Source organism: Mercenaria mercenaria, chromosome 17 (assembly GCF_021730395.1).
Source record: "Mercenaria mercenaria strain notata chromosome 17, MADL_Memer_1, whole genome shotgun sequence".
NCBI lineage: Eukaryota > Metazoa > Mollusca > Bivalvia > Venerida > Veneridae > Mercenaria > Mercenaria mercenaria.
In genome coordinates, this window is record NC_069377.1 from 23,268,346 (window position 1) to 23,285,462 (window position 17,117).

The following is a 17,117-nucleotide window of genomic DNA, read 5'->3' on the forward strand; positions in this document are numbered from 1 at the left end:
ATAAGCATTTAAAGTTAAAGTTGATTGTATTCTACAGGACGTAAAACAAGTAAGGACTTTTACCTTTTTAGCAATGTCCTTCAGGTGAACTGTGACGCTGTTTACAAAGAGAAATCAGTTTTGTGTCATCTTGAAATGCGTTGTTCGGCTGAAACGTACGGTATAGTTCCTGGAAAAGTTCTAAAATGGTTTATTTTGGGGATTTTTGTTTTATTTTTAAATTCAACACAATGTGCAATATTTCCAGTTTTTGAAAATGATTGAAATTGAACTTTATGTTAGAAAAAGTTCCGATCTTTCATTAATGTTTTGCCAGCGGATGCTTACAAATTTTAAGTGAAATGGCTTTGTTGTCCAAGAGAGGTGTGTTAAGCGAAAAACTATCATTGCACATTGCGTTTATTCTTTAAATGTAAAGGATCGGTAACAGATAATGGAGATCGGACAGTGCATAACTATACTAAATGGATATATCTAACCATGAATAAGGAGACCTATATATTTCAGTAAGGAAATCTGAGGTAAAAGAACAATCATAAATAAACATGGCGGCGAAATATTTTAGAAAAAACTTTGCACGTGTTTTTTGCATTAGAATGTTAAGGCCATACCAAATTGATTAATAGTTCTTCGGAAAATTTTCAAAAAAAATGGGAGCGATCGAGCGAGCGAAATTTTTATTTTATTTTTTTTTCTCAATTTTGATTTTTTCAGAGGCGGGTAGCTTTTACATGGAGCGAGCGGGTATTTTTTTTTTTTTGGCAGTTATGATTATACATGAAGTTAACATTTCTTAAAGAATAACACATAACTTAAACATTTGAAGTGTGACTAACACAGTAGAAAGCTTTTCTATATGTTTTAAAGACTACATGAATGGTTTTTGCAAATAAATTCTTGCTAAAACTCACTGAATCACTTTGTTTTTATTTTGTATTTATATTTACTGAGGGATGAGTGTCTTATTTTTAATTTTGATTGTTCTACATTAATCTGAAGGCGTGCCCATTTAACAGCAGAGGATGAGTAATATTTAAGACAAAACAAGCACCTAAGTGGAATAACATATCTTCTGAAACCCAGTTAGATGGCTTCGGCACATGAGCAACTTTGTGCCCCTAGTGAAACTCCAAACAGTAGAGGTGAGGGGAAAGTAATAAAACACTTGACCAATGAGACCAAACGGAGTTGGGCACACAAATGCTTCGACATTGCTTGAATCCCATTGGAATCAGTTCAGATAAGGTTCAATAGCTTAAGTTTTTGTGGTAGAGGTTCATTTCAGTCAAAAATGATAACAGACGGACAAAAATGATCCCAATATGGCCACTCTTAAAAGTGTTATTTGCTATGTTTTGATTGACCAAGAAATTTTGAGTTGGGAAGGTCTGTTTTTTTCAGATTCTTTCTTTCAATCAATTCACAGCCAATTGATATACAACCAGGGAAAATTGGAGTTACAATCATGACAATACGGCAGAAATTATTTTTTTTATTCTACACTACTTATATATAAATTTTAAAAGCTAAACATTTTTTTTTTAAATGAATATAATTATATATGCATTTTGATAGAATATCTGACTGCCGTACTAAAGAAGTAATGTTCAAAACGATTTGGGCCCCGAGACAATTAATGTGATGGATAAGTCAGGATCTGTGAACAAACTTAACTTTTAAGAAAGCACTGGCTTTGGCTCTAGATCTAAAATATTGAACAAAACAACTGATAACAAATGGTTTGAAAACTTTATCTGAACAATATTTCTATGTTTAATCCAAATATTTTCAATTGAATCCCCGTGGCCGTGCACGTCTTACAAGTCGGGCTTTGTTCTTTTCACGGTATAATTTGAACAATCGTAGAACGTGCCTACTTCATCACCTACCGGCACATCGAAGGCCATGTGTGGCACTAGCACAGACACTCCAGATTTAAAACAAATGATGAACAACACCATAATTCCTGACTTTTGAGTTTGTGTCATCAGCTACATGTATTACGAACGCATGGATTCCGATCAATATCACTGTGACGCATTAAAACGGCGATAAAACCTGTTTTACCGTTATCATTCCGGACCGAGTAATCAGAAAAAAAAAATTTTTTCGGCGATTTTTATGTACGTGCGGGCGGGTGAATTTTTTTTTCTTTTTCTCGGGAATGAAATCATTGATGCGGTAGTTCCGACGAACGACAAATCAATTTGGTATGGCCTAAAAAGAAAAAATAGACAACAAATTAATTGCATATAAAAAATAAACTTTTTTCAATTTTATGTATAGCCCTGAAGTTCAGTGACAAATTATTCTTAAGAGTTCCTGTATATAAAATAAGTTTGCCAATACTTTTAGTATATAAAATAAATGTACGTTAAATCTTCACCTTTTCAAACGACATATAATTATACTGATAAGGCGCCTTTTGAATAACTTAAATTTGGTGTGGTGAGGTTCTCTTTCAGATTGACAAATATATGAGGATGTATGTACCTGTTTTATTACATTTACATTAACTTTTAAAATAGCTCTACATGTACATCTACTGTGTACTGCCCAGCAATCAATTCTGATTTTAACTGGGAGGCGCTTGTCTGGGACAGACTGTTAAAAGATGAGCAAGCTCATTACGAGCAAAGTTAAAAAGAACTACAATTACTGATATTAAAAACATAGATATCGATTAGAAGGTTACAGTTGCCAGCCTCTCAGCGAATAGGATCAACTTGGAGCTGGACTGTATTCCAGGAATGAATTGTTCTTCGAAAAAAGGAATTAGAATAGTATTGTGTAAGAAATTGTGGGATCAGAAGCTCAGGTTCCTTGTAGGTATGAGGTGGTTATCGTCAACTGCAATAAGACTGTGCCTCATTTAGGGAATCTTTGATGCGGCGTTGTTCAAGGGATTGCCAGTTGAGATCTTGAAGCATTTGGGTGACACTGCTTGTTTGCCCATAGTTGTTACATACGTAACGGGCTGCATATCATTTACCTTCAGTTTTATATGTGAGGGATTTTTGCCGAGGGTGACATATAGAGGAACAGTATTCAAGCTGGTATTTAGCAGGTTCTGTAGTTTTTAGTGCTATATTGTGGAGAATAAAGTTGTAGATGATAGGTGATTTCTTTCGAGTAATCCTAAATACCTCACACTTATCCGGATTGAATTCCATTGACCAGTCCTTTTCCCAGGCTTCCAGGGAGTGGAGATCATTTTGTAGGGATTGGGGGGTCAAGTGAGGAATTAACCGTCAGATAGGCAATGGTGTCATCTGAGAAAAGTCGTGACTAGGGGCGTGAGAGGTGTTGCACATATCATTACCTCTCATGAACAGACTCAATCAAACCGAGTCTGCTATTATTCTTCTTGGTTGCGTTCTTTGCTTCCGAAGGATCTTTTTACAGATTTTATTAATTTTGATGGACTCTGGGAGGTCATTTATGTAGGATAAGAAAAGAGTAGGGTTAATGACTGGTCCTTGTGAAATCCCAGAATGAACAGGAAGTTCATTTGACGTGAGCCATCCACAACTACTCTTTGGGAACTGTCCTTGAGAAATGACTTGATCCACTGGGATGCTAATGGGCGGACTCCCAGGGTATCAGCTTATGAATTAATTTATGTTGGTCAACCTTGTTGAAGGATTTACTGAAGTCTATGAAGATGACGTCAGTCTGTTGGCCATTTTCAAGTTTGTCAAATACCTCTTGTGTGAAACTCGTAAGTTGTGTTTCACAGCTATGCTTTGACATGAAGCCATGTTGATACTGGCTAAGGAGATCATATCCGTCAAAATGGGACATGATATTTGAGACAAGAATATGTTCCAATTAATTTAGAGGCAATACATGTTACAACACCTATGTTCGCCCACAGCATTTGACGCATATTTCAGTTAATGGTAGCTCAATAGATTAATCAACCATTTTAATTCGCTTTAATCTCAAAACAATACTTCAGTGAGTCTATCCACAGCAGCCCATTCTAAGACTGGGACATCAGAGTCATCAGTGAGTCAAGTCAGCTGTAGCTTTGATTCGGGACTTTGTAATTGGACGCAGGATCAGACAGATACATTTGATTGGACACGACAAAAGGGTTCAGCCCCCTCTGCTTATACTGGGCCTGTCGGAGATCATTCAGGAGGTACGTTTCACTTCTTGCAATTATACAACAAAATATCAGAATGTACTTGACAGACAACGTTTTTCTGTAACGATTCTTGAAGTGTATTATTACTTACAGAAATTTAACCAACAATGTTATGTCAGTCTTGTCAAATTTCCAGAGTTTTGACACACAAATATATTTTGAAAAAAGTTCTAATATGGAGATCATTTTTAATCATACATTTAACATTCGTTATATATGTCACTTCATTTATTACACCCGGAGATTGAAAATATTTAATATTGTTAAATTGTGACTCATATGAAGTTTTGCCTAAAACAAGCAAGACGTTCAGTTAAAAAACTTTTACTTGCAAGTAACAAGTACCGATCCCTGTTTAGAGGTTACTGTAGACATAATGTGACGCTTTCGTGAAAAACAGAAAGAAACTTTTCTTAACAATTTCAAATGGTTGCAGAAATTTATTGCTATGACAGCTCAAAATTGGTTCATTGGTATATTGATCATGTGACGCTTTTCACTCGAAAGAAAAAGCCAAAACTCCACAATTTGTCCAACATGACAAAAATGGAAATTTGATAGGGTATTCCATTGTCAGTAGTGGAATAGCATGAAGCCGGCCACGCCCTGTAGTCCTAAGATGAGCAGAATTCAACATTTGTACATCATACAAGTACCACAAACATCCATGTTCATACGTAAAACCTTTAATAATACACTAGAGCGCATTTCCATTAAAAACAGCACTGCATGATTTTTGGGATTTAATACAAAAATAAATGTGATATAAATTACATGTAAATTTTCATGCAATTCCTAAATAGCCTTTGCATTTAAGTTGCCCTTAAATGTTACGAAATTTCTGATTTAATTTTAATTTTAGGAAAATAAATCTGATGATTTATTTGAATTTATTGGATCTTCTTGCAAGTAAATTTTGCCAAATTAAATTTTACCAAAATGTCATGCAATCCCAAATTTAATTAAATTTCAGGACAATAAATATGACGATTTATATGAATCATGCAAGTAAATTTTAAATGCCATTGACGAAAATTTACAAAATGTCTCCCGAATTTAATGAAATGATAGGGGGAAAATCTGATGATTTATATGAATTTAGAGAGAGTTCACACAAATAATTGTGAAGGTCATTGAATTAAGTTTTATGCAATATGTCTATATTGTAACATTTAATGCGCGGACGGTTCAGAATGCCTCACAAGAGCCCGTGCCCAGTTTGAGGTTACCACACGGGATAATCTAATCCAAGTATCTTACGTGTGTTTTAGAATTTATATTTCTATATTTATGCATACAGGTTCTCGTAAATTTTGCATAGCATACAAAAGTAACAGGTAAACTGGTTTCTTCATTATGTCATAAACGATACATAAATACAAGTAATTTCCTCTAAGTTATGTTTTTTTAAGAAATATATAAGCAGTGAATCCGGCTAGTGTCCAGTCTAAATGATTATAAATGAAATATATGATATATTATAAATGAGAGTGATTTCTTCAGGCTTTTGGAGATAATATAATGGTACCGAAATAAATTGGCACCAGGTCATATGATAATTAGACATTGTGAAATATACCTTTCATGATAATACTGTAAATATGCAGACTAATTTATCTAATCAACCAATACCCTTGTCTAGCAGACACAAAGGTGACCGCAGTTAATTGATAAGTTCTGAAATTTAGTGCGTCTGATTTAAGGTTTAGCAGTATATCACAAAACAACAGAAATATTTAGTAATCGAACAACATTATGACAAACAACTAATCTCTTCAATACATGTTTTACTGTTCTGTCCCATAAATTATTCTAAAGAAGTTGTTTCCCTTTAAAACAGAATGCCATTTGTAAAGAAATAAATGTAAATAATTGTCAAAAACGATGTTATGTTAAGTTTAAACACTGGTACGTTCTTGCAAATGCATCAAAACGAAGACATGTAACAGATTTTCAAAAATGGAGAGTTTTTAAAGGCGCTGACCTGTCCATAAATGACAATGGTTTTGTAAATAATATACATGTTTAATATGCTGTTTAATTTTCATGTAAATCAATGCTTCCTTCTACGACTTGGTGATGTTCAAACTTTTTTCTCCGAAACATGGACCTAACTCTTAAATATTAACTGCATTATGTTTCACAGTAATCAGGAATCTTTAGCAAATTTAACTTTTTTATGGCTTTGAATAATATGATATTTTGCTTAATATATATATTCACTTTTTTTCCTTGTTTATTCTTTTGACGATTATATTCGTATAATTATTTCAATTTGTCATATTTCCTAGTTAATTCCTACAAGAATGCTGAACTTTTGTACACTCATTTACTCAAACTTTTATTCATGTATTATCAATCAATCAATTATTCATTCATTCATTCATTCATTCATTCAACTGACCTTAGACATTTGATTTTATTTTCCATTCAGTAATTCTGCCCTTATCTTGGTCAAAATTTGAAGAAAAAAACATAGCTATAGATATGTCCGGTACACAGTTGGAGTTTTGTACATGTATCATTTTTAATTAACAAAATTAATTTCAATTTTATGTATGCTATAAAGTTTACTGGAATTTACGTTGAATTGAATATACCTTCATTTGAAATATACTTAAAACAAGTTTACTTCAAATTTACTTGCAGTAAATTGGAATAATATTTTACAAACGAAATCTAAGAAAATTTAATTCAGAAGTAAAGTCCACTTTTCATGCAGTGCAGCGTATGGTAAATTGAGACTCTGTAATTGTGCTCCCCATATATTTTCTTGGTTAATTAAACTCGTAAACTAACTGGTGGCTAGTGCAAGAAAAATACCTGTATGGCAAAAGCGATTTTCTGTTTTGTTTTAGCTGGATACTATGTATATATAGAAGCATCTTATCCACGCGTGGCAGGCAATAAAGCACGCTTGATTAGCCCAGAGATATCACCAAATCAGCAAGGACAGAATTGTTTCACCTTCTGGTATAACATGTATGGTAGTAATATGGGACGACTTAATGTATATGTGCAGTCTGGACCGTCAACATCTCTCTTGTGGCACAAAAAAGGTAACCAGGGCATTCTATGGAAGGAAGGTATTATCAGCATCGAAGCAGCAAAACCATTTATGGTAGGTATTGTCTCCTATAGGAAGCAATGCTATTATGTTATCTCGATTCCTGACTTAAGGTAAATAATATTTATACAAAGTATGAATGGTTAGGATTTATGTTACACGTGTTTTATTTACCAGTAATTTGAATACAGTCCGCGTAAATATATATACACGTACATCAAAGGTTATATATCTTGTACTTTTTGTAGTTTTGGACAATACTTCAAATGTTTCCAGTTTAAAATGTTTTTGAAGATATAGATGAAAGACCCACCGAATATGGCATTTCATTTCCTCTCCAAACCCAGGAAGTTGCAAGCTTAGCGCATATTTCCATAACCTTTGATGCAAGTAGTCAAATTTCGAACATGCCATGGGCTTTGGTTCATGCATAATATTAAGCTGTGTATTATGTTGGAACCCATGTTAGGTTGGGACATGCATGTCTTTGTCTATTCAAGTTAGATTCTAGATCATTTTTATTGAATATGTTTTGATCGTGTATTGTCTTTGACTTCAGTCTCTAAAAGTCAGTCTAAAGTTCCTTACCAAAACATCTCCAAGTTCCCTTTTTCGTCTTCTTAAGGTGAAATTGTGCAAATTGTTAATATTTTACTTTTCTGTTACTAGCATTGTATAGAATATTTAATCCTTTTAAAGGTTTACCTAAAATATTTCGATGTTGGATTAGTAACGTTTCTGCCATAATTATATACGCGATAAGTAAATGCAATATAACTTGAATTTTTGCTATAAAAAATCATTGAAAACAAATCCTAGACTTGTTCAGATGTTCGTAGCGTTATCATATGGACATATAATTTGTAGATAATACTGGAAGGAATACGGGGAAATGGTTATGCTGGTGATATAGCAGTAGATGATATCAAACTTACGGAAGGGTCGTGTGAAAAGCAGATCATAGGATAAAAGATACATAGCATTTTTTGTATAGACAGAAGTGTGATTATATACATTATATACAGTAATGTATTAGTAATGAATTATTTGTCTGTTTTGTTCGTTTTCCAATTTCACAACAGTTAGACAAGGCTAACACTGAACCTAACCAGTCCTCCTTGATTATTTACCAACATAACGTGTTTTTTTCGAAAGTATGTTACAACTTCGGCATCTTTACAAATGAAGTCTTCTTCATAATACTTATACTACCAATGTGTGGTACTCAGATTCTACAATATTTGTGTTACTTTAATTTTTCTATACTAATTTTTTCTTTTGTCAGTACCCAAACATTTTCATGTCTAGACGTCATGAGAAAAAATCTTAGAGAATTAGTTTCTTCTGTATCGAGGTAATATTCGCATTCAAATTCACTCTTAAATTTAACATAATGATCTAATTTTGACATGTTTTTATACCAAAATGCCAGCTTTGTCTAAACCGAGCTCAAATATTTGCACAATAAAAACGTTCAAACATCAGCAGTTTCCGAAAGATATCCTAGCCTAACATATTCAGCATAATGTTAAATTAATATGTTGTACTCAAGTTTTTAAAAGCTTGGCAAATTAGTATCATTACATTGTATATAGCAATCATATTACTATTGTCATTAATATGTTTAATGAGTATTCCAAAACATTTTTCTTTTCACAATAAAGATAAAGATATCTTCCTTATTCACCAAAAACTAAGACTCCAAGGTTTGTCACCTAGACTCGTTTTACAATTTTTCATGTGAATTCTGTCTCTGAACAATAATAAATAATAAATTCGGTTCAACAACTCTAACAAATAAAAAAGAATTGATTTTAACACTATATTTTAGTCTAAACAAGAGCACCGCCTGCGGAGTGCAAGTGCTTGACAGTATGTAAGAAAAGAATTACAGTGTAAATTTTCTAAGTATAAAAAGGGCCATACTTCTGACAAAATCAGTAAATTTTACCTGGCACCTTTTTTAAGATGTCTATTCAGTCCCTATCAAATTACCACTTATGTTTCAGTTTTAAATCTTACTGCTACGTGATCCAATCTTGTCAAAATGAAGTGACAAATTTCTTGCTCTTCTTTTCTCTCTCTTTCCGTTGACGTCAACAACAGTTGACGTAATATCGCATATCTGATGCATACCATTGAAGTAAACATTGACAAGTAACCACAAAAACTTTTTAATTCTTGAAATCATTGAAATCATGATTAATCATTTCATAAATATTCATGTGACAAAAAAGAAACGAACACAAAATTAAAAAGTTAATTGCCAACTAACCCTTTAGTCATTAATGCTATTTTAACTAAATTCATTCGATATATCAGCACGCCATCGTGAGTTTTTCTTTACTACCGGCGCGTTGTATGAAAGTATTTGGTGAATTTGGTATAATGCTGCCGTACCGTGTAAAGTTATATACACTTTGACTCTTGCGACAAATTCAAATGATGCAAAGTACTGCATCAGTTCTAATAGTATCTTTTACTGTGTCAGTTTTGTGGGTGGCTTACTTTACGGTGTATGGCTGTAGTTGCATTTGGGTGTGGTAAATATTTTCATGGTTTCTGTTCTTTCATTTTTCCTGCACTAACATTAAGCAGTGTAACATTCTGCAACGTATAACATTGATCCAATGCGACAAATAAATTGCGCAGCAGATTCAAGTCCCTCCTGGAGTAGTTTAATTATGATATCTGATGTAGTATCTATGAAGTTAAAACTGTGGAATATTTGGCAGCTATTTGCTATTTTTCAGTTTAAGAACAAACACCTTTTAACTATGAATGGGAGCCTCCGTGGACGAGTGGTTAGGGTCGCTGGCTTCAAATCACTTACCCCTCACCGATATGCGATCGAGCCCTCACATTAGGCGCTGAATTCTTCATGTGAGAAAGCCACCCAGCTGACTCATGGAAGGTCGAGTGTCTGCTCGTGATGAAATGATGCACGGAGAGTCACCTGGATTGTTCCTTCTCCATCAGAGCTAGAAATTCGCCATATGATCTATAATTATGTAGGTGTGACGTCAAATTCAACAAAAACATGAGATGGTTATAATAAGAATACACTGTTCAAGCTTGGCGGCTTGAAAATTATGTTTTCCTACAGAACTCAAATGTTTATACACTTAACATCAGATGTGGCATATTTGCAAGTGCACTGAAAGGTTTATGTGATCGGAATGATCGGAATTTCAGCATCGTGCGTTTGTGTATTTAAAAGTTAGCGATAAGTTTAAATATTGCTGATCAAGCATTCAGAAATTAAGTTATCACATTTTTTTCTGAAATGCTGCACAAGGTTGCATATTTCTTGATACATGAATTCATCAAATGTTTACGGAATAGGGCTGTCATGTTAAACACCTGATGTAGACAATGTGTATTTCAAGCGCTCTGTACAAAAATCTATCATAAAATGAAAAATAACACATGCAAAACTAAAATGTTAATGAGCTGATGAACAGGTTACACACATTATTTCACTTAATTTGAAACTAAATGAAGATACTTGGAGCATAGCCTACAGTTTGATTGCTTTAGGAAATAACAGGCCTATTTCTCTATCATTTATTGTCAAACTGTAAAATCACGTCCGGTAATCTCTAGAATCATAACCAGATGTATGGAAATGCTTCTGCTGTGATTTCCGTTTAGGATGTATCCAGTATGAAAAACATGGACACTGGTAAGCAGATCTTACGTATTTGTCTTATATAACTGCAAATGAAAAATCAGTGAATGCTGTTCGATGTCCGATTTAACAACGATTACAGGCATACACAATTTTTAGTGCCGGGACCGACTATTCCTGTTAAGTTTTGAAGTTTGTTTCATCCAAACAAACCAGTTAACTGCATTAGTAAAGTAATAACAATAATAATGATAATAAGTAATCAATACCTTTCTTCATGTATAAATTTTTAGATCGCAGTCACAGGATTTTACAACAATAGAACAGTTTTTATATTCACATACCGTTCTGCGCCTAGCCTTTACCGGTATATTTCCAGCACTCAGCCTTCTCATGTGGCACTATACACCTTGTGGAATGGGGGATGAAAATAATGTTAGATCTAAACAGGACAGGAATAATCATTTTCATTGTTTTTGAATGCTTAAATGAAAACAGAATTTAAACATATATAACAATACCGTAGTAAAGTATGTTATAGCACCGTATGTTTTATTATAGAGAATTGACAGTGCCCCTTGGTATTAATACAAAGTAGCAAAATGACCTTGATTATGAAGACGTGACTCTAAGCCAACAAATATGATCAAAATACGCAAAAGAAACCAGTTATTGTGCTCCTCGGTGAGATTTTCTCTCCAAAAATTGTAAGCTAAATTAACATTTTCTATACTTTTGTTATAATACAGAATAGACATTCCTTTGTAGATCTAAGTAATGCTGTATGTCATGTTATGGGTGGACGGATAGCTCAGTGGTTTGCACACTGGCCTTCCAATCCTGAGGTCGGGGGTTTGATCCCCGGCAGCTACTCGGGAAGTTTCAGAAACGCTTTTCAGTGTTTCCCACCCAACTAGAGGTGTACTGGTCAGGAACCCAGGCAATCCTTGCGTGTATCAGTGCTATACACTGGGCACGTTAAAGAACCAGGCTGTCTATTAACGAGCTAGGCTAAGTTAGCCGGACAAGCCTGTATCTGATTTCTGATCTCTCTGTCGTGGGGGCTTTGTCTCACTCTGTCCCTCTGGTCAGATCGCTCTGTGTCTGTACTAGTAGAGGATGAATTATGCGCCCTGTTGAACTATGTAAAGCGCCTCTGAACGTGAAATTGATCATGAAAAGGGCGCTATATAAATCTGGTATAATAATAATAATAATATGTAACGTGAAAATGTTTCTTAATGTAAAAATATAGCATTATCCACACTATGCCAAATAAAAGCCATCTAAAAATTGCATTTTACAAATAGTCATACCAACCATTTGTGTATTATATCAGCATCTTCAGAGTTGTTGCAAAATGACTGGTAGTTAGGTCTCTGATCTAAGCAAAATGAGTTAGAATCACGTTCGGAAGTTTATCGTTTCAATAATTTGCGTTTACATCGTTTCACTTTTGTTTTATCTACTTTTATTTTATAATGTGACTGAGCTAAAACTATCTTCAATTGGCTCTAAAAAATTCTTTTCTTCTGTAAAAAATTCATAAACGTTTTTTCCTTGTAACGTAGCTATATTTGTATTTTGTCAGCAAATTTGACGAATTTGTGCTGAGGTTATTGTGGGCCTTTTAACGAGGATGATTACTAACATAACAAAGCTCACACGCTTAGCTCAGTAGGTAGGATGCAGATCTACGGATCGCGGGGTCGTGAGTTTGATTCCCGGCCGAGGCATATGTTCTCCGTGATGATTTGATAGAAGACATTTTATATGTGTCTGAAATCATTAGTCTTCCACCTCTGATTCATGTGGGGAAGTTGGCATTACTTGCGGAGGACAATTTTGTACTGGTACAGAATCCAGGAACACTGGTTAGGTTAACTGCCCGTCATACATGTAACATAACTAAAATACTGTTGAAAAATGGCGTTAAACCAAAAACAAACAAACAAAAACTAACATAACAAACCAACCCGGAAGACAAAACACAATGACGAACTATACTAAATCCGTCAGCCGGAACGTAACATTAGAATAGATCGATCAGGTATGCTGGTGTATGGCTCGCCTCAGCTGTCATTAATTTCCATTTTGTGATGTATTTGTTCATTTGATAATATAGACATAACAAATCGTTCTATTTTTACCAGATAGTTATACAAGTTTATTTTTGCGTGATGAAGATGAAACATTATTTGTGCATGTGCCAAATACGTTTGCATAGCCTTTAACACATTGCGATGTACACTGTTTATTATACAATGTATTTGCATTCCGGACTGTGATTTCCGTTGATTTCAACGGTGTTGGAAAACTCCGCTATACACCCGGGAAGTAAGATGACTTGTGCTGTAAATGACGTATAATGAATTACATCTATTTAGAAATTTCGTGCAGTAATTATAACTTAATAAAAATCAAATACCTTGATAGGTCTTCTTTGTTCCTTACAATATTTTTCAATCAAAAAAAAAAAAAAAAACAAAAACAAAAAAAAAAAACGTTTTTTTTTTATGATAAAACATAACGTTTCACTGCAGGTGATAAACAAACCCTTCTTTTGTCATTTTAACGTCATGGCGCATTTTCATTCCTGATTACGGTCGTAAAGTCAGGGAAGACTGTTTTAAGTTGGCATGGTGTGTTTTAGGTGGCTATCGGGACGATAGAAGATAACTTCAGGGGCCTGGAGGAGACCATTTATGGGGACAGGAGAGGCTATTGATTCAGAGGGTATGTTTTAAGGGAGCAAGAAGGTTTTGTTTAACCTTACGATATAAGGCTGCTTCAAAGGAGAAGGGTATGGGTAGGCCTTCTATGAGGAGGGCTTGGGTTAGTTGTTTTTAAGGGACAAGGGTGTTGTTTTGATTTTTTTATAGGAGGTTGTTCTGGGAAGCTTGGTCTGTTTCAAATGAGACAGGGTATGCTGTTTCGATGAGAGTTATGGAGGATTCATTGGCTGGCTGAGTTTTGTTTACTTACACGGTTGACTTAACTTACTAATGCATGCAAGCATATCCGTCCAGTCTCGAATGGTGCTGGTATGTAAATATCTGAAAAAGTCTGAAAGCAAGGCCTATTTGAAGTTGAATCTGCTTTCAGACAGCCTTTTTTGACAAATGGAACATTGGTTAGAGTAGCTTCTGTTTTATTGTACCTGTTTTTGCAGATTGAGCATCCAAAAATCTATTCCTTCATTAATAGTGTCGACATACATAGCGAATTAATACTTTATATCATCATTTGGTAAAGGCATAGAACAAAATATTGTATCTACATACAAATTACAAATATATATTTTGTCAACTGTTAACTGTTGTATCAACTAACAACCCAATCAAGGTATATGCACAGAATAAACAGCAGATTAAAAACCATCATATAGAGGCAGCATAGGCGTTCCATACTAATGTTTATCTAAGCGTAACAATATGGAGTGTAGTTATTTAGTTTACGGGAGATTACGATTTTTATTAATGGTTCTCATACCAGGTGAGTGTTAACTTACAATTATACAAGGAACATATACTTGTATTCAGTTTTTGACATATATTTTCTCTCCAAGTACAAAGGACATGGAAAGGTGTCGGTCTATTTGTCCTTCCTTACTGTATAGAAGAATAAGCATTTTAGACATGAATTTTGAACTTCAAGAATGGGAGCTATGTATTCATAGTGTTAAACACTATCCAAGGCAATCGATACTAGAAAACAATTGTCATCAACACTGAACTTTAATGTTTATATTCACTGCCCATATTTTCATACACATCTATCCTGGCTGACCGGTCTGGAATGCTTTTCAATCCTTTCACGAAGAGATGCATTTCTATAACAAAAAAAAAAGCAGACGAAGCAACATTAAAGGCATCCGAAATGACACTAAAGTTACACATTACCAATAAATACGAGGGGTGTTCCAAAAAATAATGTCATTTGTGTTTTATTTCGCGGAAATCGTGTTATGTGTACACAAAACCACCTCGTGTCGATAGAATGATCACTGAATCGTAACATAGGTAAATATCTCACTCACACGTTCACTGACCTTGGTACAGTGTACATTGCTTTATAGCGTATTCATTACACTTTACACAAAATGACGGGGTAAAGAGCTGAAAATATGCTTGAAGTTAGGGCCTACATAAAAGGTAGGTCGCTACTCGGCATGAAGCTTGTAGATATTCACCGTGAGGTGTGCGACATTTATGGGGAGGGTCAAATGTCTCACAGGACTATTTGTAGGTGGGTAGCTAAATCTAGGACCGGACAGCAGCAACTCAAAGATGCTGCTCGCACAGATCGTCCTGCAACAACTACGTCGAATGGTAACACCGAAAAAATCCTCAGTTTGCTAAAAAAGGATGCCCGATTCACCGTAAGGCAATTGGCCCGACTGACAAACTTGTCGTTAGCACGAGTTCATGGAATTTTGAAGAAACACCTAAAACTTAGAAAAATAAATGCAAGATGGATACCCCATTTGTTAACAGATGAACAAAAGAGGACCCGTGTAACAATGGCAAAAATAACTTCTGAACATGTACCCAAAATACAGCAAAAAGGTTTTTGATAATACAGTTACTGGTAATAAAACATGGGTTTATTATTTTGAACCAAAGCGGAAGTATTCCAACCGAATTTGGGTCACCAAAAATGCGAGACGCCCAAGTATTGCCAAACGAATACGAACGGTGAAGAAGGTTTTTTATGTACTTTTTTCACTCATAAGGGTCCAATCATTCAAATGCCGGTACCAAAAGGCAGTACGGTCATAGGAAAATTCTATAAAAAAAGTTGTTCTAAGAAAATTGAAGAACTACTACAAAAGTCGCCGCCCCAAAACAGGACTTAAGTACCTCCGACTTTTGCATGATAATGCACCCGCTCACAAGGCACGCATTGTGACCGAGTTTTTGGAGTCAGAGAAGGTTACCGTCCTTCCACACCCTCCGTTTTCGCCAGACCTGGTCCCCTGCGACTATTTTCTGTTTCCCAAACTTAAATATCATCTGTCTGGAAAGAGATACAAATCGAGAAATGCCCTTGGATCTGCTGTTTATCAGTACCTGATGGGTGTTCCCATAGAAGAGTATGAACAATGCTTCCAAAAGAGGATTGACCGGCTCAAAAGGTGTATTCAGGCTGACGGAGAGTATTTTGAAGGGCAGAGCAAGTTAAAATGACCAGAACATTTGCAGTATAGGAGAACCGATGCAAGTGACATTACTTTTGGAACACCCCTCGTACATTTGAAATGTAACCATTCAAAATAGGGATGGGTGCAAATTTTGAACTTTCAATTCCTAAAATAAGACTACCCGGAAGTACTTCAATACCGGGGAAACACCTTTATCTATAACACTAGATTTGACATTTAGTGCAGTATATGTTCAAATTGTGCTCACAAGTGTATCGTTTCATTTTAAGCCGTTGAATATTTTAAAAATTACACATGAGAAACGAAGTGTTAACCCTAATACAAGTTCCTTTACAGTATGGTCTCTGTCCCCGCTCTCCCTAACTTCGATATTTCACATTTTTAAGTGATGAAAAAATGTATATCCGAAATTGCTATCGTCTGTTTATCTGTTTAATTGAATGAAAAGTCCGGAAATTTGCTACATTGATTTTTTTAAAAATCTTTTTAATGCACAAATTCGCACTTTGGTTGCGCGTTTATAAAACATGTTTCATAATAAACTTAGTTTCGGGCTCTGCATTTACGGTTTCATCGTCATAATCATCATCAACATCATCATCATCATCATCTTACAATAATAATTATAATGATTAACTTCTTTCCTCCTCCATATTATTATTATCTCGAGTTTTCGAAGAAAATGTGGAGGTATTGCACTGGATAAAGTCAAAGATCTCTGTTACTATCAAATATGGAATGATATTTAGGTAAATATTACACAATGCCTGCTGACTGTTACAATTTACTCACTGACACTCCCATTGTGCTTACTGGTATAGTAATCATGCATGCTGGCACCTTTAACACGCTTGTTGACAATGATACCACGCTTGTTGACAATGATACCATGCTTGCTGACAATGATACCATGCGTGCTGGAAGTTACAACTTCTTTGCTGCTTAGACCCTGATGTCTATATCATAATTTCTTTTGGCAAAATGACAGTGCTGTGTACCGTACTGGAATATTTCAACATGCCGGGACTGTATATTAGCAACATTGCACAGTTACAATGCTCACAGAAGAAAATACACGATGTGACCACACAATATGAAAGAT

At 34.8% G+C, this 17,117-nt stretch overlaps 1 protein-coding gene across 1 annotated transcript in view; it reads left to right on the top strand.

Annotated features, from left to right (window-relative positions):
* LOC123536378 (MAM and LDL-receptor class A domain-containing protein 2-like) overlaps positions 1–8,259 on the top strand; it is a 32,675-nt gene extending 24,416 nt beyond the window's left edge. Inside the window, exons 8-11 of the mRNA XM_053527702.1 lie at positions 38–49; positions 3,962–4,147; positions 7,012–7,274; positions 8,088–8,259. Coding sequence (XP_053383677.1) covers positions 38–49; positions 3,962–4,147; positions 7,012–7,274; positions 8,088–8,189 — 563 coding nt within the window. The 3' untranslated portion in view covers positions 8,190–8,259. The remainder of the gene's footprint in view (positions 1–37; positions 50–3,961; positions 4,148–7,011; positions 7,275–8,087) is intronic.
* The last annotated feature ends 8,858 nt before the right edge of the window (positions 8,260–17,117 follow it).